Genomic DNA, 23873 nt, shown 5'->3' with positions numbered 1-23873 from the left:
CTGCAAAATAGCTTTTCTCTCTTGTGGTGGCCTCGTAGGACCACTTAGGACTGGCATCCTTTTCCACCAATATCTTTGCAGTTTCATTCCAAAGAAAATAATCTCTAACCTTTTATAAAAGTCACTAAAGGTTAACATGTGAAGACAAAATTGGAAGGGCTCCTCACATGCTCTTGCTCTCCTTACTCCCACAGCCTATAAATGTGGGCCAAGAAATTGTGCCAGAATCCAAACAGACCTTCACAGGGATCCTAAAATTTTACCACTTGAATCATTCATAATGAGCATTATGCCTTATGGTCATTTTTCTCTGTGCTGTGCTTGAGGTAGACTGAATTTGGAGCAGAAATATTAGTTCCCCACTTTCTCTTCCTATGGAATGATTTGGCCTGATTGGAGGCCAAGAGCTTTCAAAAGTGTGCTGTCCTGTGGTTTGTGCTGACTTGAGTGCTTCTTAGAACTCTTAAGGCCTGGGCTAATCATTGCAAGGTTTTCTTCCCTCATTGTCCATGAAACCTAGATTGACCTGAAATAGTGGAGAAAGAGGAAAAGATTTTTTTTTTTTTGAAGATAATTTGTGTTGGATTGGAGTTGCAGGATTTCACTTTTCATAAACAGTGAAACACACAAAACCTTGTGTATTAAATGGTTTTCTGACTCATTTCTTGAAAATAACTGTAAGATGATCATCTGGTATCCATCTAGTGATCATTATGGCCACATTTTGTGTTGATTGAAGATAAGAAATGTCACAATTAATCAATGTATCATTAGTACTTGAATCACTGCTGATAATTATTTTACACAATAAGGTTAATATGGTAAAAATGAGAGGGAGGAGTCAGAAATACAATACGAGACAAGAACTCAACTAACTCTTAACAGTTGACACAGTGGCTGTAACTGAGCACAACATTTGTTCTCAATTTCCTGGCAGCGAAAAGAGAAGCTCATTATTAGGGAGGAGCATGCCTGCTAATTCCACAGGAACATAGCTTTATCTGGCATTCTGTTCTGAAAAGAGTTTCTTTTGCAAGGCACACGAGTGATGTAATTCACAGCTTTTATGACAAATGCAGAAGTAGATTTCATTTTCTTCTTACTGAGAAAGCCACTGAAAGTTGGAGCAAGTGACAAGCCCATCAATCCTGCAAGGATGCTAAAGTGGTCCAAGCATGTCATCTCCAGGTGCTGTCATTATAAAACGGAGACCGTGCGGGATCTTAATCACCCGTCTCCTCAGAGCCGTTAGCTAGAAGCTGCATGGCAGATGATTAGAAGCTGTCCTTTCTGACAAGAGCTTGGAAATGTTTTCTCTCTGTTCCTGGTTAAGGCCAGATCCATTCTCTTTGGAAGCCAGACGAGAAGGTGGCGGGGCCGACACCCTTATACAAAGACCAAGCAGCCTTGGCTCTCGTGCCCACCCAGGTCACCCCATCCACGGACGAGATGAGCTGCGGAGGTATCAGCAGGCAGATCTAGGCTCGCCTGGGCAAGCAGTGCTCTGACTTCCCCAGAGTGTGGACAGATACTTGATTGACACCGCAGAGATCCACCCACAGGGCACAGCAGAGATGGTTTTAGCCTAGAAGCTGTTAGGAGCAGGTGTGGCCAGACGGCTGCCCAGCCGGAGGAGAAGCCCTCTCAGGCTCCTGGGGCACCCCCGCCATGGAGAGGGGTGGCGTTTGTGGTTCTGCCAGGATAAATTAGCTGCAGAATGTACCCCGAGCCACCCAATGAGTTGATTGTATTTCTGGTGGTTTCGTATCGACAGATGCTAGAGTACACTTGGCCAAGATAAAAATTTTGGCTCAAACATCACTTATTAAGTCCTCAAAAAAAATTTTTTTTTTGGCTGCAGTATGCACGGCTTGATGTGGGATCTCAGTTTCCAGACCAGGGACCGAATCTAGGCCACAGTGCTGAGAGCGCTGACTCCTAATGACTAGACCACCAGGAACCCCCCCATAATTACCTATTTTCAAAATTTTTCTGTTAGGGCCACACCTGTGTCATATGGAGGTTCCTGGGCTAGGAGTCCAATTGGAGCTGCAGCTGTAGGCCTACACCACAGCCACAGCAACAGGGGATCCGAGTCTTTTCTGCAACCTACACCACAGCTCATTGCAATGCCAGATCCTTAACTCACTGAGCGGGGCCAGGGATCAAACCTGCATCCTCATGGATACTAGTCAGGTTCTTAACCTGATGGGCCACAACAGGAACTCCTAATTGCCCTTTGTTTTTTTTTTTTTTTTTTTTTTTTTGGCTTTGTAGGGCTGCACCCTGGTATATGGAGGTTCCCAGGCTAGGGGTCAAATCGGAGGTATGGCTGCCAGCCTACACTATAGCTCACTGCAACACCAGATCCTTAACCCACTGAGCGATACCAGGGATCGAACCCGAAATCTCACGCTTCCTAGTCAGATTCGTTTCTGCTGTGCCATAACGAGAATTCCCTAATTGCCCTTCTTGATGGTGGTTGGCTATCAGGACCACTTCTTTCCTGGGGCTCTTCATCGAATGTGGTGAAACCTGTGCCATGGTACACGTTTCGATAACTGTTTTTCCATTTGCCACAGCAGGTTATTTTGATCTATTGAAAGATTTGAGATCTCATGTAAAATATCAAAGAAATAATTGGGAAGGAAACAAGTTTTTTGTTGTTGTTTAGGAAAAAAAAAATCCCTTGCTCCTCTTGAGAATAAACTACCTCCGTACCAAGTGAGTGTAGAATTATACTTGGCAATGTCTGTGTCAGTTTTTGTTTTTAACAACAGGGGAGGTTTCCCAAGGTTCTGGAACTGATAGAAGTAACTCCTTAAAAAAAGGGAGGTATTTTTATTGTGGTCTCTGTATCATTTTATCTGATGAGACTCATTTTGGGGATGACATATCAAGGTATGAGAAAAGTTGGGGCGGTGATGTATCAGAGGAAATTTGAAGCACGAATTAAATCTGGTGTCATAAAATCTTTCCATGGGCCAGTGAAACAGCCCAGGGGAAATGTGACCAATTGGAAATGTGCCTCGGACTCCCAGGGGTGATGTTAGTCTGTGCGCCCTGATACCAGGAAGAAATGCTAGTCCAGTTTGGAGGCCCTTATGGCTTTGTAAAAGAATATGGAAATTCAGATTTTTTAAATGAGATCTAATATATAATCTAATATGCAGCACAAATGAACCTATTACAGAAAAGAAACAAACTCATGCACTTGGAGAACAGATTTGTGGTTGCCAAGGGGAGGGGAGGAGGAGGGAGTGGGATGGACTGGGAATTTGGGGTTAGTAGATGCCAACTATTAACATTTAGAGTGGATAAGCAATGAGGTCCTGCTGGACAGCACAGGGAACTATATCCAATCACTTGTGATAGAACATGATAGAAGACAATATGAAAAAAAAATATGTGTGTATATATATATATATATATATATGACTGGGTTACTTTGCTGTACAGCAGAAATTGCCAGAACATTGTATATCCCCTATCATAGGAAAAATAAAAATCTTCAAAAAAATAAAATGGGTCTATTCCCATTTTGAAAAGTTCGCCGCTGAAAGGAAAATTTATTTGTTTAAAATACACTGACATCCACTCACTCGCCCCCGACTTCCTGTATAAGGTTTATGTGTCACCTTTATTTGTAGGCTGGGATCCAATCCTACATTTTCGTGGGAGGCTATTCTTTAGTTTAAGTCAAATTAAACGACATATTTTCCTGGTCGAGACCGATGGGTTTTAGGTAGAAAGCCAACGTTTAGGGTTTTTTTCACCATTCATTTTTTCTGGTCACACAGAGCAGTGTTTCTTTTTGGGAACCACCTCGTTGATAGAGGTGGATGAGAGAAATGCTATATAAATACTCAGAAACCCAGAGTGTAATTTTTTTTTCTTCAAACTGCATTGCTGAAGTTTTCTTGTGACATGTGTGCTGGAGGGAACTGAGACATTATCAAGCCCCTGATTTCCTCTTTCTCAGAGGTGAGAATGAGAAGCAGGCTGAGATTAAGTTCCCTGGCTAGTTAGTGACCACACCAGCCCTTGAACCCCAGGCTTCTGCTTGTTGTTAATAATTAGCATTAATTGAGGTCCTCAGATGTGTGAGGACAGTTTTCTAATGTTTCCAACATCTCTCCAAGTCAATTACTATTTTTTTTTTAATTTTTTGCTTTTTAGGGCTGCACTTGCAGCATGTGGAGGTTCTCAGTCTAGAGGTCTAATTGGAGCGACAGCTGCCAACCTACATCACAGCCACAGCCACCCTGGATCCTTATCTGACTGAGCAAAGGCAGGGCTTGAACTCACAACCTCATGGTTCCTAGTTGGATTCATTCCTGCTGCGCCATGATGGGAACTCCAGAGTCAGGTGCTATTATTACCCCATTTTGCAGACAAGGAAACTGAGGCATAGGGATTTGCCCCGGGTCCCATAACTGGTTAGAGTAAAGCTAGTGGTTTGTGTTTATCTCTCACCCTACCCTATTTATCACTTTTCAGGCACTTGAAGTCTTTTTGTTTTTTTATTGAAGAATGCTTGATTTACAATATGGTGTTAGTTTTAGGTATTTACCACCGTGATTTGGTTATACGTATAGGTTTATACATATTCTTATATTGATTATTTTCCATTAGAGTTTATTACAAGATATTGAATGTCATTCCCTATGCTATACAGTAAATCCTTCTTGATTATCTGTTTTGTATATAGTAGTGTGTTTCTGTTAATCATCCCATGCTCTGAATTTATCCCTCCCCCTACCCTTTCCCCTTTTGTAGCCATAAGTCTGTTTTCTATGTCCGTGAGTCTGTTTATTTCTTGTAAATAAGTTCATTTGTACCATTTCCACATGTAACTGATTTCATATAATATTTGCCTTTCTCTTTCTGACTTACCTCACTTAGTATGATAATCTCTTTGTCCGTTCGTGTTGTTGCAAATGGCATTATTTCATTCCTTTTTAGAGCTGAATAGTATTTCGTTTCATATATACTACCTCTTATTTAGCCATTCATCTGTTGATGGACCCTTAGGTTGCCTCCATGTCTTGGCAGTTGTAAATAATGCTGCCATGAACATTGGGGTACATGTATCTTTTAGATTTTTTTTTTTTTTGGTCTTTTCTAGGGCCACTCCCAAGGCATATGGAGGTTCCCAGGCTAGGGGTCGAATCGGAGCCTGTAGCTGCCAGCCCACGCCACAGCCACAGCAACCCAGGATCTGAGCCTCATCTTCGACCTACACCACAGCTCATGGCAACGCCGGATCCTTAACCCACTGAGCAAGGCCAGGGATAGAACCCACAACCTCATGGTTCCTAGTCGGATTCGTTTAACCACTGAGCCACAACAGGAACTCTGTGGATCTTTTATCTTTTCCAGATTTGTGCCTAGGAGTGGGATTGCGGGATAATAGAGTGGCTACACCAATTCACATTCCCCCAGGAGTGTAGGAGAAGGGTTCCATTTTCTCTACACCTTCTCCACAGGCATTTGAAGTCTTAAGTTCCTAAGGTATTTTGGCTATTCTAGGAGCTGCAATTCTCGGAGCTTGGCATTGTATAAAAACCTGAGTTTTTTTATTTATTTCCTTTTATCTCTATGTTGAGATAATACATGAAAGGATCCTATAACATGTCCTCATTTTTTTTTTTTGCATTGACTGTCATTTCCAGGCCATGACTATTTGTGAGGGTCCATTTTTACAGAAATTTTAGAAATTATTCCTTATTGTGGGTGCAAGATTTACAAGTCCACAGTCTGGGTTGTGGTACAGTGGCTATGAACTCAAAATTCAGAGGCAGGTAGATTTGGGTTCAGATTCTGTTTGGGCAGCTATGTGACCCTGGGGAAGTGACCTGGCATGGTTGTGCCTCAGATTCCCCTTTTGTAAAGTGGAAGTAGTCATAGTGTACTCCTGGTAGCTTTGTTGTGTTCAGGGAGACTACCCCTGGGAGCCCCAGCCTGGTGCATGGTGAGCGCTTTCTCAAACGGAATTACTGGGGCTACTTCTGCGTCCTTGGCTGAAAAGAAGATGGAAGTGCTGATGCTAAGCAGCCTGTGCCCCTCGGCTGGCTGGTGGAATTCAGGTTCTCAGTCTGCTTATTTGGTGTTCTCTGCATTCATGTTGTCACAGGTGCGGTGACACTTAAGAATGAAGAGATAGGAGTCCCCATCGTGGCTCAGCGCAAACCAATCTGACCAGCATCCATGAGGACACAGGTTCGATCCCTGGCCTCACTCAGTGGATTCAAAGTCTGGCCTTGCCATGAGCTGTGGTGTAGGTCTCAGATGCGGCTTGGATCTCACGTTGCTATGGCTGTGGTGTAGGCCAGCAGCTATAGCTCCAATTAGGCCCCTAGCCTGGGAACTTCCATATGCTGTGAGTGTGGCCCTAAAAAGATAAAAAAAGAGAAAGGAATGGAGAGAGACGATTGAGAGATTCCTATTTTGAGTCCTGCTTTGGTCTATCATGGATTGATTTTCAACACTCTTTTTTAGCATTTTGCTGAGAAACAGATGCTACCTGGTTGCAGATTCAGGAACAAGGGCAAAACAATTTTTAAAGGATTATCCTGTTCCCTATTGTGGAACTCTTATGGCGGAGAGGATCCTGTCAGAGTTGAAATGCCTCACCCCCCGTGGACATAAGCCGGAGCACCTACCACAATCTCCTGGCCTTTGAGTTCTCTTGACTTTTATTGGCATAATTATTTATTTATGTGGTGGAGGTGGAGATGCGGGGACAGGGTCCTGGGAAGTGATTCCATACTGAAGAGTGACCATTAGACATCGTCCCTCCCGTTTCATTTCTTTCCGATATTCTGCCAAAGTACAGTTCAGGTAATAAAGTCTAAGGTAAAGGGAAATTTTACTTTTGAGCAATACTGCTATTAAGCTAATATGCAAGAAGAAAAGATGCCTTAGCAGCCACTCTTTGTTACTTGGAAAGATTGCCTGGAGGAGTTATTTGATAGATTGTTAAAGCCAATGTGAAATCTTTTCAAATGGAATGAGTATCGTTTCTAGGAATCTGTAATTCAAAAATGTTTCTGTGAATTTTTCCTAAAATTACCTCTTCTTCTTCTTCTTCTTCCTTTTTTCCCCCCCAAAAAGCCACCTATGAGTTTTTTGTTAAGCCTAAGGGGAGGAAATTCTTTACTCTCAAGAAAATGTCATAGCGAAGGCCCTGGGTGTCACACTGAGGCTGGAGAAGCTTGAAGACAACACAGAATAAAATGGCAAATAGTGCAGACTTGGCTAAGGTTCACATTCTTTATTTGTTGACTTTCTGGTCACTCTTTAAGGACTGATCTCCACGTACGTAAGCCTCCGCTTACCTGCCCAATCATATCTTGTAGTTCCTTCCTCTGCTAGAAAACTTCTCTCTTCTGCTCATCAAATCCTGTGGCAGTGAGCACTGGCCTCCAGCAACCTCACCCCCTCAAGGTCAAGAACAGCTGGTTCAGAAGATTCTTTCCAGCTTTAACATTTCTGAGACTGAGTTGGAAAATAAATGCTTATCTTGTGAGGGCAGTTAGTTTTTACCATTTATGAAAAATGAGTATTTGGACTGAATCTGTTGTAGGCTCGTGATCAAAATTTGCTTCTAGATTGGACAAATTTTCTTGTCAAGATTGGCTCTCCATTCTCCTCTGTTGTTGTTATTATTTTTTTCTTTTTAGGACCAGACCTGCGGCATATGGAAGTTCCCAGGCTAGGAGTCAAATCGGAGCTGCAGCTGCCTGCCTACATCACAGCCATAGCAACTCAGGATCCGAGCTGTGTCTGTGACCTGCACCACAGCTCACGGCAACGCCGGATCCTTAACCCACTGAGTGGGGCCAGGGATTGAACCTGCATCCTCATGGATACTAGTCAGGTTTGTTACTGCTGAGCCACAGTGGGAACTCTCATTCTCCTCTCTTATTGTCTTTACTTTGTTTCCTTGTTTTCTAGATGATAAATGAAGTTATTTTCTATTATCACAATCTTCATTTCATATTTTTTTTTTCACATCCTTGTGGCATATGGAGTTCCCGGGCCAGGGATCAGATCTGAGGCACACTTTTGGCAATGCCACATCCCTAACCCACTATGGTGGGCCTGGGGTTGAGCCTGCATCCCAGCATTCTGGAGACACTGCTGATCCCGTTGCACCACAGGGGAAAACTCCATTTAGTACTTATGCTATATCTATGTCTGGTCTTTCCGGTGGGATAATAAAAACTCCAAGTGAAGGATCCTTGGATCAGGTTGATTACGTTAAGTCAGCCAGTCTTCCATGAGCCTCAGCTCTGTGCTAGGAAGTGGACCTGCAGTTTGATGAGTAAGACTCCTCTGTTGGAGGAGTTCACAGTTCAGTAGGGCATCAGATGCATGAACAGAACGAATTTAATGGGGGGTGCAAAGAGTACCTCCACTCTCAAACTCTGAATTGTAAATCTAAGAAGTAAAATAAACACTGAAAAAAAAAATGTTTGCCAATTGATGGAATAGAAATGTTCTGATTGGAAAAAAGTCTTTTTGGTATGGCCTGTAGATCAAGCAGTATCTCAGATAGTGCAGGGACCCAGAATGGCTTTCGATGAATTCACTGAGACACCCCAACTTGGAGGGGAGTCGAGAGTGGTCCTGGGATGTAGTGCAGGTGCAAAGCAGCAATGAAAAAACACAACCCTCATGATATGAGATTCAAGCAAGTGTCTTAAATATGGATTTGAGAAAGGAGGCAGGCATGGTTGGGCCAAACAGGAAGGTTGAAGGCCAGCAGTGACTCCACACAGATTGTGGATGGAGGGGTGGGCCAGAGGGACCATGAGGACAAGGAGGTAAGGGAGAGAAATTCTTACGGAGCATCCAAGTAAAAAAATCCAAATCCACCAGGTGTCTTTGTCACTATTGCAAGGCTGCTGACTTTCCTTAAGGAGAATGAAGGCAGCGTCTGCAGATTGGAGGGGCCAAAGCTTGAAAGCTCAGCTGAACTTACATGGGTACCGGGGCCTGGGTTCCAGGGGGTGGGCTTGTGCCTGAAAGCCCTGGGGCCTATGCTTTCCAGAACAGTGACCGTGGGTCAGAGGCGTTTGGGGTTGTCATGGAGGGAAAGGTCTGTGCCAAAATGCTGGGCTTTCCTCTGCTTCCCTGGGAGTGAAACCCTTCTTGGAGATTGTGTTTAGTTAAGCAAAGCTTGACTCAGTCAAGGCCCCTTAGAGGTGGTCAGCTCTTTGACCTGAGTGACAGGAAGGGCTTTGCTGTGGGGGAAAGCCTGCTGCATCACAGGGCCACCCATCTTTCAGTTGTCTGCCCTGGCCTGGCCTTTCCTCTCTCCTTCCTAACCCTGGGCTGGTCTCTGCAGCTGCTGCTTTTCTAATCAGTGGCAGAGATGAGATGAAAGAGCTCAGAAGACTCGGTGTTGTCAAGATCCTTGGGGAGCTCCATGAGATATCTGTATATTTTGGAGATTAATCCCTTACTTTGTCTGCAAAGATTCTCTCCCTTTCTCCATATATACACAATGGAATATTGTTCAGCCATAAAAAAAGAATGAGGTAATGCTATTTGCAGCAACCTGGGTGGACCTAGAGATGATCATCCTGACCAAAGCAGAGCAGACAGAGAAAGACAAATATCGTATGATATCACTTATATGTGGTCTCTAATAAAATGATACTTCTAAAACATGGTACAAAAGAACTTTTTATACAACAGCAACAAACTCTCAGATTTTAAAACCAATTCTTTGGTTACCATAGATGAAACCAGCTGTTGGGGGAAGGGAATTGGAAAGATGGGAACAATATATATATACACTCCTGTATAAAATAGATGATTCATGAGAACCTCCTGTAGAGCACAGGAAGACCTACTCAATCATGTGTAATAACCTCTATGGGAAAAGAGAATGGAGAGATTGTATGTGTGACTGATTCACTTTGCTGTGCCCCTGTCACTAATACAACAGTGTAAGTCAGCTGTACGCCAATGGAAACAAACATCCTTGGGGAGGCATTTGGAAATCACCAGTAGGGGGCAGCTCAGCATGCGCCTTAGCCTTCTGGTCCTGTCCAGGAGCTCTGGGGCAGGGAGCTGAAGACTTTTAGATTGTGTGCCTATCCCATGGTCCAAGACACCAAGGACCAGAGCCCAGGTGTGTTTGGTCACCTTGTAACTGAGAAGCCCTGGGGTCCAGCTTCCCTGGGGTCATTTCCTTTGTGGCTTCCTCTGTCTCTCCCTTTTCTCCCCTCCCTCTTTTCCTCTCTCCCTGCTTTCCCTTCTTCTTTCTTCTTGATTTGCACATTTAACAATAATGTCAGGAACTTATATTCAGAGCTGAACCAATGTTTTTGTCTTTTTTTTTTTTGTGACAAGGCTTTTTTTTTGTTTGTTTTAAGGAATCATTTAGATGTTTAATAAAATCCTTTAAGAAGTTCCATGTCTTTATCCCAGACCCATTCTCCTTTCCCATGATGACCTGCCTCACAACTTTCTTTCTATCCTTTACAAATATCTTTGGCTGTGAACATGATGCAGTTTTGTGATTTGAGTCTTTTTAAAAGTTCACATCAATCGTTTGATGTTATGTGTACATGTCAGTATGAAATTTTATTTTTCTTTCTCACTTAGCATGAAGATTTCTTTTCTGCTCAGATAGAAAGATCTGGTTCAGGAGTTCCTGTTGTGGCACAGCGGAAACAAGTCTGACAAGTAACCATGAGGTTGCGGGTTTGATCCCTGGCCCTGCTCAGTGGGTCGGGGATCTTGTGTGGCTGTGGCTGTGATGTAGGCCGGCAGCTGTAGTTCCGATTTGACCCCTAGCCTGGGAACCTCCATATGCCACAGGTGTGGCCCTAAAAAGCAAGGAGAGGAAAAAAAAAAAAAAGATCTGGTTCAATCCAACTTATTTATTCTGTTTCTTAATTGACAGACACTCGGTTGTTTCCAGTTTTTGATTCTTACTGTATGACAGTGAATATTCTTTCGTCTGTCTCCTTGTGTGCACGAGTGAGTGCTTATCTAAGGTGAACACTTAGAGATGGAATTGCTGGACTCTGTAAAGTGCATGATTGGTAATTTTCCAGGCTACAGGTAAATTACTCTTCATAGGGTTGTGCCAATTCACACTCCCTCCAACAGTGTAAGAGAAACACCCTTAGAGATGCTGTGCATTGTCAGACTTTCATTAATTTCGTCCAGCTAGTGGGAGAGGAATGGTATGTCCATGTTGTTTTAGTTTGCATCTCAGATTCCTGGGGTGAAAACGGCTTTTCATATGTTTCTTGGCATTGAGGTTTCCCCTTTGTGGATTGTTTGCCATTAACTTTACTGGCTTCCATTCTAACCCTATGATTCCTCGCTTCATGGTATCTAAAGGGCGTTTCTTAAGGGGTTGGTTTTAGAAGCAATTTATAGCCTGCAGCTTTGTTGTAAGAATCGCTGCAGATGGTGACTTATGAAAGGGAATTCTTGGCATCCGGAGGGTCACTTGCCGACCTTTTAATCCAGCTCTTCTGTTGGTTTTTTCCATTTTGACCAGGAGAAGAATTCAATCTTCATCCAGGGCATTCCTGCCTTCACAGTGGAAGAGTATTCGCTAGTGATCATTTTTTTTTTTTTTTGTAATTTCACATGCTTCTTTTGGTAGTTTTCAACAGAATCTCCTGGCTGGTTTTAATTGTTTGTTTGTGTATTTTAAGTGTTATTGAAGCATAGTTGGTTTACAAAGTTGTGATAGATTCTGCTGTACCACAACGTGAATCAGTCATATATACACATATCCCTTCTCTTTCAGATTTTTTTCCCAGATAGATTAACCTAACTGGTTTTAAATTCAAGAACAGTTACACTTTGCTTAACATCTGACTTATTTTCATCTCATGATCCCTGTGAATCTACCGCTGACTAAATGTATCTCTCCTTTTCTTGGGTGTGGCACTAGAAAGCTTAGCGATAAGCTGGGGGCCCTTTCCCAGCAAGTATATGCATTTTCAACCCCATCCCTAGCTTCCCTGATATCTCTGCTCTTGCTTTTCTTTTTTGCTTTTTTGGCTGTGCTTTTTTTTGGCGGTGGCTCCATGTGGGATCTCAGTTCCCAGACCAGGGATCGAACCTGGGCTGCAGCCGTGAAAGTACCCAGTCCTAACCTCTTGACCATCAGGGAAACTCCCTGCTCTTGTTTCTCTCTTGTCTACGCCTTTCATTTTTATGTATGTTAGCTTGTGTTTCGTTGAACACAATTGGGTAGTTTATAAATCAAAAATCTGATGAAAATGAAAATAACCATAAAATAAAGGGCCTAAAAAGCTAAGGGAAAAGTTAAAAAAATAAATGCTTTGTGCCACAGATGTGGGTCAAGTACCTCCTGAGTGTCAGGCCCCTGTCATGAGCACAGAGGATGCTGTGATGAGCCAGGCAGAGAGAGCTGAAGAATCTCTCGGGAGCTTTTGGAGTGGTGACAAGCCACCATGCCAGCTCCGCTGTAAGGAGTGGCCAAGCCTCTCTGGAATCCTGGTGGTGACCCAGAAGAAACCTTGTCCACATCATTTGTCTTCTTCTTCTTCTTCTTTTTTTTTTCCTGCCAGTTGCATGAAAAACAAAACAAAAACATGACAATGTAGGGCTCTCCAAAATGCCGTTCTTGGGAGGTACTTTAGAAAAGGGAGGTCCCTATGGGTTTTCCTGAAAATATTAGTAGATTGAAAATCTTGGAAGAATGTAAAGTGTGATCATTTTGAAACGTTTTGTAAAAATTCTTACCCTTGAAATTTGATCATTTCAACAGTAAGATCATTAGATTGATCTTTAGAGCAATTGATCATTAGATTGGAGGCATCAACTATTTCCTTCTGTGTGTGATAGAGGGAAACAAGGGGATGGATCCTTGCTCTGTGTCTTAAGTACTAGGCCCCGGGGATCAGGGAGAACCTAAATCTTTGAGCAGAAGATGCCCAGTGTTTATGGGAGTTATTTTAAAATTATTTCCTGGCGTTCCCATCGTGGCTCAGTGGAAATGAATCTGAGTAGCATCCATGAGGACACAGGTTCGATCCCTGGCCTTATTCAGTGGATCAAGGATCCAGCATCGCCATGAGCTGTGGTGTAGGTCGAAGATGCCCTTCGGATCTGGCATTGCTGTGGCTGTGGTGTAGGCCGGTGGCTACAGCTCAGATTGGACCCCTAGCCTGGGAACCTCCATATGCCTCAGTGTGGCCTTAAAAAGCAAAAAAAAAAAAAAAAAAAGATTCTCTTTGATGTTTTTTCCTTGGAGATTTACTTATTTTGCTTTATTTCTAAAATTTGTTTTCTAAAAATGAGTGCCCTAACACTTACTGTTTCTTCTTCTTCTTATTATTTTGGCTGTACCCATGACATGTGGAAGTTACTGGGCCAAGGATCAAACCTGTGGCAACCCCGAATCCTTAACCTGCTGTGCCACAAGGGAACTTCCCTTACTGTGTATTTGACATCATTTATTTTTCCTTTTTTTGGATTAGGGATCTGTAGACGCTGTATCTTCTCTCTCATAGGTGACTTTTTTTTTTTTTCATTTTATCTCATGTTGTTAATGTAAGGCTAAATATTTGTTTTTAGTGTCTTAATTGGAATATCATATTCTTTTTTTGGAAAAGAAAAGGGAAAAATCCATCTTAATAGAACTTTATTTGAGTGCCTTTGGAACTCCAGGTGTTGCCCATCTATCCATCCATCCATCCTTCATCCTTGAGGACTTGGTCTGCACAAGTTGCTTTGCTGGATGCTGCGGTGCATGTTAGGAGTTATAAACCAGGATCCAGTTGTCTCCAAAAAGAGACTGTGACCTAAGAAAAGTGAATAGAGCAGGTGCTCAGCAGGTGATAAAGGCAGCACAGGGAAATTCCATGGAAGTAGGTTTAATGGTTTTATATTTGTATTCCCAGGGAGTTTATTGGTTACAAGCGAGACATGAATTCAGATCAAACTTCTGTGAATGACAACTGACCTCAGAGATGATTGTATCCAGAGGCTTAAGGGGCATTTTCAGGCTTCTGTCTCTGTATCTCTTTTTATTTCCTAGCTTTCTTTCCTTCTGTGTGCTGACTGCATTCTTGGACAGTCTCTTTCCATGTGGCAGAAATATTTCCCTTGGAAACCTCAGGCCTGTGTAATCTTTCAGCTCTGATCCCAGGGAAGGAGAGAGACTCTGCTGCAGCATTTATTTACTTATTTAATTCTAGGGATGCTTCTCATTGGCTCAGGTGAGGTCACGTGCCCATCTCTAGGCCAGTTGTCCTGGCCAAGGGGATGGAACTCTGGGTCCAGCCAGAGTTACCAGTTTACTCCTGCATTTGAGGGTAGAGGACAGTTTCTTCAGAGAGGGCACTAGGGGGACATGGGGTTTGTGAAATGATGCTCCTGAACAGAAAAATTGCTTTTATTTACTGACAAAAGCAGACAGAGGGGATCCTGAGCCAGGAAAAGAGAGCTGGAGGAGGGGAGGGAGAGAGAGAGAGGGAGGCAATGCTGCTTCCATGTTTCAGGAGGTAAAAGGAAGGAGTGGCTGCTTCTCTTGGAACATGAAGCAAAACATGATTTGTCCTGTTGTGTGGTGACACCAGTGTCCCTGTGGCTGTCACCATTAGGGTGAAATACTTTTGAGAGGTAGTGGATGCATTTGCAAGTTATTCTCACTTTTATACACAGGGGACACTTTGAGTGGGATGGCAGATTGAATATGTTAGCTGAAAGAGTGATAAAAGGTTAAGAAAAAAATGAAAATGGTGAATCTATCATTGACTATGAAACCTGCTCGGTCATGGCTTCTCCTCAGTCACACTCAGTTTTGCACCCCTTGCTGTTTTTTTTTTTGTTTTGTTTTGTTTTTTGGGCTGCACCCACGGCATATGGAGGTTCCCAGGCTGAGAGTCTAATCGGAGCTCCAGCTGCCAGCCTGTACAATGCAGTGCAGCCACAGCAACATAGGATCCGAGCCGCATCAGTGACCCATACCACAGCTTACACAGCAACACTGCATCCTTAACCCACTGAGCATGGCCAGGGATCGAACCTGCAACCTCATGGTTCCTAGTCAGATGCATTTCTGTTGAGCCACGATGGGAACTCCTTACACCCCCATGCTGTTTTAAAAATCAATGGTGGGGCTATGTGGGTGGGGAAGGATCACTTTGAGCAGCCTAGTGGGCTGGATGGAAGTTACCCATTTCTTTATGGACTCCTTGCATCCTGAGTCACTAGTTTTCACTCTCTGCTTTTTTTTTTTCCTTTCTTTTTGCAGTTATATTGCAAATCAGAAAAGATTAGAAATCATCAATGAAGATGATGTTGAAGCTTATGCAGGACTGAAAAATCTGTGAGTACTCAGGACTTGCAATAACTTATAACTTTTTCTTATGCTCTATTTTTGTCAGAGGAATGGTCATCCATTCGCTCTAACATGCATGCAATTATGTGCTTTCTTAGGACCATTGTGGATTCCGGATTAAAATCTGTGGCTCATAAAGCATTTCTGAAAAATAGCAACTTACAGCACATGTAAGTAAAAGTTGATCGTTTTGCTTCCCAGGACCCAATTTCTTCATTATTTCCCCCTCTGTTTATTTTCCTTCTTTTCCAACTCTAAACCTCCTTTTTTAAAAGTAAGTATAGCTTTGACAATAGCTTAGAAACATTAGCTTTGATTTCTGAATAGCTTCAGAGGGTTGCTTAGAACAGCCTGCTATTTCCTTTCATGAATTTCTGGGCCATTTCCATCTTGGACAGAGCAAGAGGCCAACAGCAAGGAGTCCGAGGTGAAAACTATGTCCTGGTACAGCCTCCTCAGTTCTTTTCCTTGGAATCATGACATGTTCCCTGGAAGACATCAAACAAGTGGCATTGAAAGAAACTGACTTGGCCTTGGCCTTTTTAGGGAACTAAAAACTGCTCAGGCTCTTCTTCCCACAGTGGGTCCTCTTTTGAACCTTCGTTTTCCAAAAGCTGTCTGTCATGATTGATAAAAGTGGAGAAAAATCAATCATGGGACGCACCAAAGGTTCAGACCACTGTAACAATAGCAGATGCTTCCACTGAAGTCCGAGGTGGATGTCAACTGAAGCCAAATGGAACTATGCCAAGTGGGAGCTCTTAGATTGTTTGCTGCAAAATTTTGTTAGATGATGGTACTTGGTCAAGAAGGAGTGGGCTTCCTGTGACGTTTCTTTTCTTTTCTTTTTTTTTTTGTCTTTTTGTCTTCTTAGGGCCACATCTGCAGCATATGGAGGTTCCCAGGCTAGGGGTCCAGTCGGAGCTGTAGCCGCCAGCCTACACCACAGCCACAGCAACGCCGGATCCGAGCCATGTCTGTGACCCACACCACAGCTCACAGCAACGCCGGATCCTTAACCCACTGAGCGAGGCCAGGGATCGAACCCACAACCTCATGGTTCCTAGTCAGATTCATTTCCACTGTGCCACGACGGGAACTCTCCGTGATGTTTCCTTATGAAACTGAGAATCCCCCACCCCTAAACTCAGCCTTGTGCCCCTCACACCCCAAGTTTTCAGTAGGGACTTCTATGGGAGGATGTGGCTTGGAACCATCGGCACTTTTGGGCTTTGCACACTCTCTGCAACGACACTTTATGTGTTTCACAGTCTGTACTCTACCTCCAGGACTCTTACTGGCTTTATCGCATTTGATTTGTCTGACAGTGGGTAGGGAGGATTTGTTTGATTTCTATTTCGTAAATGTAAAATGAGACTCAGGTCCACAGATGGAAAGGGGCAGAATTTTCACTCCCAGGCTCCCTGCGGGCCATTCTTTCAGCTCACGGGCAGAACGCGGAATGTGTGCTGCCCTTGTAATGAGAGAATAGCTCTTCTTGTACCATTTGCCCTCTTTCTTCTTCTTGGGGAGAACAGTTCCCTGACTGATTTCCAGGCTAGTTATAAAAGAAAGTAGAGAGATTCCTGTTGTGGCTCAGCAATAATGCACCCAACTAGTATCCATGAGGATGCGGGTTCAATCCTCAGCTTCGCTCAGTGGGTTAAGGATACAGCATGGTCATGAGCTGTGGTGTAGGTTGCAGACATGGCTCAGATCCCATGTGGCCGTGGCTGTGGCTGTGGTGTAGGCTGGCAGCTGCAGCTCCAATGTGGCCCCTAGCCTGGGAACCTCATCATATGCCCCAGGTGTGGCCCTAAAAAAGCAAAATAAATAAATAAATAAATAAATAAAACAAAAATAAAAGAAAGCATTCTTTTCTATGGAGATTGCCTGGACTCTCTAAGGAGAGTCGTTGCCCTTTTGATAAACCCTTCATTTCATCAAGCCAGTGTGGTGACTTCATATTTCATAGGGGGCATGAAAGATGCAGTCAATTTAAAAATAAGGTCCGTAGAATTAAGGTATAACATGTTTGGCAAAAAGGGGATGACAACTCCAAGGAACTTTGTGAACACATTGCATTTAGAGGCTTTTTGGCACCGTCTCTGTAGTTGGTGTGCCTGCATGAATCTGATGTCTTGCGTAGGCCTTGATAGCATAAACAAGACAGAAGTTGGACAGAAGAAAAAGGCAGAACGCTCTAATGCAATCACTTAGTATAATTAATGACCTCAGTGGTTAAGTTCTGGTATTTTCATTACTGCTCATTGTGGATCCGAATGACTCAACAGCCACATTTTCCTGGATGTTTCACTGCATCACTTTCCCTCATGTTGTGATCTATACGGTGGCCTGTGGCTTGCATACAGCCATGGGTTTGGGTTTTAGAAATAGACCTATTTACAACTGGGCTATACCTCTTACCGTTTTCCCTAGTTTCCTGGGCTATACCTCTTGTATTTTCCCTAGTTTCCTTGTTCCAAGCTGATTATATGAAAACCAAAGCCCCTTTTTGCTTTTTTTTTTTTTTTGCAGGCTGATATATGGTAGAAAAATTATAGTCATATTCCAAAGTGCTGTACACACTTACATAAAGCCAAGTATTTGTCCCAGTCTGCCAAAGAGGTGTCACTTGAAAGTAGGAAACCAAGGAGATGGACGTCTATAGTTTCTTTAAAAGCCAACAGTTGGGAAGCCAAATATTGATCAGACTGAAAAAACTGAAAAAGCCCAAATATTGATCAGACTGAAAAGGCCAAATATTGATCAGACTGAAAAAACAAAGCCATTGTCAAATGGTAAAAAGGCACGCAGTCTAGCTGGTATTCAGACAGATAGGAAAAAGTCACAAAGTCGGTAAGCTTCATACATTCACCTGATGAAAGAGCCTCCTCATTGCCCAAATGAACATTCAATTAAGTGGTTGACTTTAGGGAATGGCAGGGAGGAGGGAAGTAAGTCAGGTGCCCTCCTTTCCAGACCTGGGTCTCTCAGCCTCTGCTCATGGCCGCTGTGTGTGGCGGGCGCTGGTGTGTGCTCCCTGATTCCCCGTACTTAGCAAAGGGCATCTTACCAGACTCTGCACCATGGCTGCGGGGAAGCTGATAAAGAAACGCATGTGGAAGCTGTTTCTTTCGACCCCTGGGAGATACTGGTTATCTCTCTGAGTTTGCCCAGCAATATAAAAATGTGCGCGAGAGCATCTATTTCCTTTTGCCTTTTAGGCAAATTCAGATTGGATCCTGTTGGTCACTTTCATCACCCCTCCCCTCTCTTGTGCATATTAAGCATCCCGTGGTCCAGAGCCCTTCGGACTGGTCTCTGCGTTTATTTCTTGGTGCCTTTCATTCCTGCCCAGCCCCTGAGAACCCAGAAACTGTGAGAAAAGCTGGGATTCGTGTTTTCCAGAGGCTTTGCAAAGGTGCTAATTAGCTCTTTTGCAAAGTTCTATAATCAAACAGTAAGAGGATTGTTGATTTTTTTCTTTTTTTTTTCCTCCCCTCCTCCTCCTTTTTGGCTTTTGGCCGCAATAATAACTATGGTTTATAAAACTCATCTTGTTCTTTGGGCTGTGGGCTGCGTGACTGGCAGTCCCACAGGGCAGCTGCCTGGGGAGTGGGGGGCTGGGGGCTCGCTAGCTGCCCGGGGGGCCGGGAGGAGGGGGGGTTCGCTAGCTGCCCTGGGGGGTGGTGTGGGGGGCTTGCCAGCTGCCTGGGAACCTTGACATCGTCCGCTTTCTTTGCCTCCTCGCTCCTCATTCTTCTTGGGAGGAAGAGTAGCGTCTTTTGGTTTTGGTTTTTGGTTTTGGTTTTTTGCCTTCAGAAGGAAGGGGGTTTCTGATGAAGATGAAAACATTTGTTCCTCCAAGGCTGTGGTGAAGACAGGCAGGGTGACTTGTCAATGTATTGGACTCCAGGGAAACCCATTCTTCATTCACATTCCAAAAGATTTATGTGGGCACATTTTACAACTTCCCGCTGGATTATTTTTTTTATGTGGGTGAGCAGTTTACACTTAGCATGAAGAGAGAAAATGCAAGTGTAGAAGGAAGAGGGTACCTTCGTGTAGGTGAGGGGGTGGATGAGAGGAAATCTCTCTCTTTTTTTTTTTTTTTTTTGCTTTTTAGGGCCGAACCCACAGCATGTGGCGGTTCCCAGGCTAGGGGTTGAATTGGAGCTGCAGCTGCCGGCCTACACCACAGCCACAGCAACATGAGATCCGAGCCTGAGTGAGGCCAGGGATCAAACCTGGGTCCTTATGGATACTAGTCGGGTTTGTTTCCGATGAACAACAACAGGACCTCCCTAATCTTTTTTTTTTTTTTTTAATATGTCATTGAAGTAGAGTTAAATTACAAGGCTGTGATAATTTCTGCTGTACAGCAACGTGACCCAGCCATACATACACACACACCCATTCTCTCTCAGATTCTTTTCCCACATAGATTATCATAGAATACAGGGTAGAATTCTCTGTGCTACACGGCAAGTCCCCATTGGCCAATTGCTCCATATACCTCAGTGTGCAGAGAAAATCTCAATAGAGAATTAAGCTGGGAGTAGCCACATGTCTTTGTCTTAGACTTCATCGTAGTGGTTGTCATCTGCATCTTCTCCTCCTCCTCCTCCTCCCCCCCCTCCTCCCCCTCTTCCTCCTCCCCCTCCTCTTCTTCCTCTTCCTTCTTCTCCTCCTCCTCCTCTTCCTCTTCCTCCTCTTCCTTCTTCTCCTCCTCCTCCTCCTCCTTCTCCTCCTCTTCCTTCTCCTCCTCCTACTCCTCCTTCTCCTCCTTTTCCTTCTCCTCCTCCTTCTCCTTCCTCTCTTTCTTCTCATCATTCTCCTCCTCCTTCTCCTCCTCCTTCTTTTAACATGTTAACATATGTCTATTACAGCTGTATTAATAAGAAAATATAGGAAGCATCTTTCGTATCCACCTAAAAGGAAAATATCTAAGAAAATATCATATATAGGCCCACAGTGCAAATCTCAAGATTGACGCATTTGAAGTTTAGGCCACACACCTTCTTGAATTATAAGATGCTGAAGCTGCATTTCTTTATCCATCAACTAACTGGTCTTAGTTTATGTATTAGCTCCTCCTGGTCTTTAATCTATCTCCTTTGAATGTGACTGGCTGGGCATACTAGAAGACTTTGACTTATGATTTTAGGGGGTAGACACAATAGACTAGCCTCAGCGGGGCCAGGATTGCTCTCACCTCAGATCTCCTGCAGGTACTTGACTCTCGGCCGAGGGCTCACTTTCCTGAACTAGAATCAGATACTGAAAACCTCCTGGCAGAGTGCTGAGGGCTCAGCTGTTTTGTAAAAGTTGCTGTTTGCTTTGCATTCCTGTTACTTCTTAAACACATATCTAGTGGCTGAAGCATTGCACGCTTTTAAAATAAATTTGACTGGTAAACAAATTCACAGAGTGAGTCAGCTGCTGGGATTACGGCTCCAAATTTTCCAGCTGAAGGTCTCACTCATGACGCTGATCATTGGAAACAGAAAATCCTATTCCCTGGAATAAAACTACGTATTTGGAACACGTCAGTAAATTCATTAGTATTTTTTCAATCACAAATAGGACATCTTTTCATTATCTGGTTGGTCCAAATCTTGATATGTTACGAGACTATTTCCAGATAAAAATCTGACATTTTCTTTGCTAGCTGATATTTTGCTGTTATTGTTCTCATTGTGAAATTATCCAATTGTTTGGAAGTCTTATTTTAGTACTCTCAGCAGAATTTTATCAATCAGTAGGTGTTATCTTTCCTATTAGGATATGATAATTTCAGTTTATATTCAGAGTTTTGTGTGGCATGTATTTTCAAAATATTCATGATGCTCTTTAGCTTTAAAGTATCTTTCCCCCTAGTGAGTTTATGGTTTAAATTTAATTTAGTTTAATTTAATCCTCCTATTAATTGTTCAGAAGGTCAGATATCTCTAGGAGGCATATAACTTGGCTTTGAGTATGAAAAATAAACTTAGGGGTAAAAAAAGAGATTAAAAATAGAGATTATAAATATTATGTACCTCCAAGCCCACACTCAAGCAAGAATTGTAAAAGAGGCAGGAAAAATTAAGCTATCACTCTAGGTGAGATTATTTCATCTAAGTAAGGCATGAACCATGAACAAATAAAATTATATTTTGAAAAAAATTATATTTGCATACTTTATTCCTGAAATGTACACTCGCAATTCACATTTAATGTTTTTGATTTCTTTCAGCAATTTTACCCGAAATAAACTGACGATTTTGTCTAGGAAACATTTTCGTCACCTTGATTTGTCTGAGCTGTAAGTAATGATTTTGCGTGGCATTTGGGGGAAAAATTTCAAAGGACAATGTAATTAAGTGGTTTTTAAAATAAATAATGCTGCAGATTTATTTTTATATCAACATTCATGAAAAAACGATTTAATTTTTGGCCATTTGTTCTTTTATTCCCTCATGAAAATGTGATTCAACAGTAAAAAATTAATAGAACTCTTCGATAGTAATATATCATTTATGATGCATTTAAATATTACTTTTCCATAAAAAGTTTTTTGTGTTTGTTTGTTTTTTTAGGGCCTCACCGCGGCATATGGTGGTTCCAGGCTAGGTGTTGAATTGGAGCTGCCTCCGACCTACACCACAGCCACGGCAATGTGGGTTCCAAGCTGAGTCTGCAACCTACACCACAGCTCATAGCAACACTGGAGTCTTAACCCACTGAGCGAGGCCAGGGATCAAACCTACGTCCTCATGGATACTAGTTAGATTCGTTTCCGCTGAGCCATGACGGGAACTCCCAAACTTGTTTTCTTTTATAATATTGTTTTATTTATTTTTCCATTTTAAATAACTAAATGTACATTTTTTTCTTTTATTATCTTATACCATGTTCTATTGCAAGTGATTGGATATAGTTCCCTGTTAAAACTTGTTTTCTAAAAGAAGGAAAAAGAGAAGATAGGGGTTTTTGTGTAAAAAAAAGGTGGCCACATATCTTCTACAAGGGTCCTTGTTATATCCAGGCCCTAACAGAAAGCAAATCCAGGAGTTCCTGTTGTGGCGCAGTGCTAACGAACCGCAGTGCTAACGAACCCATGGGGGTGTAAGGAGCCCAGTTTCTGTATTCCAGGATTTGGCTGTCCAGTGGGAGAGGGAAAGGCCTGAACACATTAAGTATAAGGTGCTTTAAGAGTCACTGCCAAAGGCATGTGTCCTCTGCGTGAGAGGAGGAATCCGGCTGTCTGCCTGCGCTGTGTGGTCCTGTGAACATTGCTGTCTTCCTCACTCAAGATTCCTTGGCTTCCTTATCCCTTCTGTGGATTCAGGCATACCTTTGTTTTAAAAAGATTTCTGGAGTTCCTGTTGTGGTTCAGCAGGAACAAACCCGACTCGTATTCATGAGGATGTGGGTTCAATCCCTGGCCTCACTCCTTGGGTTAAGGATCCAGCATTGCCAGAAGCTGCAGTATAGGATGCTGATGCGGCTCAGATCTGGCTTTGCGGTGGCTGTGGCATAGGCCAGCAGGTGCAGCTCTAATTCAACGACCCCTGGTCTGGGAACTTCCATATGCCACAGGTGCGGCCCTAAAAAAAAATAAGTAAATAAAATAAAATAAAATAAAATAAAATAAATAAAATAAAATAAAATAAAATAAAATATTTCTTAGTTTTTCAGTGACTCAGAACGCCAGGAAACATCTTGGATTAGTTGGGCTTAAACGTTGTGAATATCTCCCATATTATAGTCTCTCTCTAGGAGCATCAACTCTTTTTTTTTTTTTTTTTTTATTGGTGTCCTAAGGCTGTTTGGAGGCAATCAAGCAAACACAAATTAAATGAGTCTGCCATGACCACATTTCCCCCAAAGAAACTCCTGGAAAAGTCTCCAGGGATCCCTGAGAATCTTAGAACCCAACCAGAAAAACCACAGGAGTCAATGATGTTGCCAAGCCCAGGTCCTGTCCTCACGGAAATCTTAAGTATTGTGGTTAATGCCAGGCAGAGCCTATGTAATGATTTTAAATGGCATCATTTAAAGGCTCATTACCATAAATGGAATTCATCTTAAATGGGCCACTGAGTATTATAAATAAGCATTTAAAGATTTTTTTTTCTTGTGGTTTTTATTTTCCTCTTGACTACTTCCTCTTTCACCAATCACAGGCCACAGGAGCCCAGGCAATGTGGCCGAACGGTGGCTTTCTCTTTGCAGACCTTCCCACCACGGGCTGAGGAGCTCAATCTAGATCTCCGCTGCCCTTGCTCTCAGAAACCCTGAACTTGGCGCGTGCTCCCAAGCGGGTGTGTGTTGTGTGCCTGTGTGTGAGTGTATGTGTAGGAGGTTCAAGAGCTCCCATCCAGGTTCTGTCCCTCACCTTTACTCCAACTTTCTTGCATCCGTCGTACAGGGCTGTGGTTGCGTAATTCGGAAAACTGGGAGTGCCACCCTGCTAGCTCTCACACTTCAGTCTTAGCATTGTATTCCCAGGGTCATTTTCAGTTCAGAT

The 23873-nt window shown here is 43.0% G+C and overlaps 1 protein-coding gene across 4 annotated transcripts in view; it reads left to right on the top strand.

Moving 5' to 3' along the window:
* Positions 1 to 23873, top strand: part of NTRK2 (neurotrophic receptor tyrosine kinase 2) — a 395961-nt gene that overhangs the window by 23494 nt on the left and 348594 nt on the right. For all 4 annotated transcript variants that reach the window (XM_047755021.1, XM_047755019.1, XM_047755020.1 and 1 more), the window contains exons 2-4: positions 15269 to 15343; positions 15454 to 15525; positions 21597 to 21665. In XM_047755021.1, coding sequence (XP_047610977.1) covers positions 15269 to 15343; positions 15454 to 15525; positions 21597 to 21665 — 216 coding nt within the window. The remainder of the gene's footprint in view (positions 1 to 15268; positions 15344 to 15453; positions 15526 to 21596; positions 21666 to 23873) is intronic.

This window comes from Phacochoerus africanus, chromosome 12 (assembly GCF_016906955.1).
Source record: "Phacochoerus africanus isolate WHEZ1 chromosome 12, ROS_Pafr_v1, whole genome shotgun sequence".
Lineage (NCBI taxonomy): Eukaryota > Metazoa > Chordata > Mammalia > Artiodactyla > Suidae > Phacochoerus > Phacochoerus africanus.
This window is presented reverse-complemented; position numbering and strand designations above follow the sequence as displayed.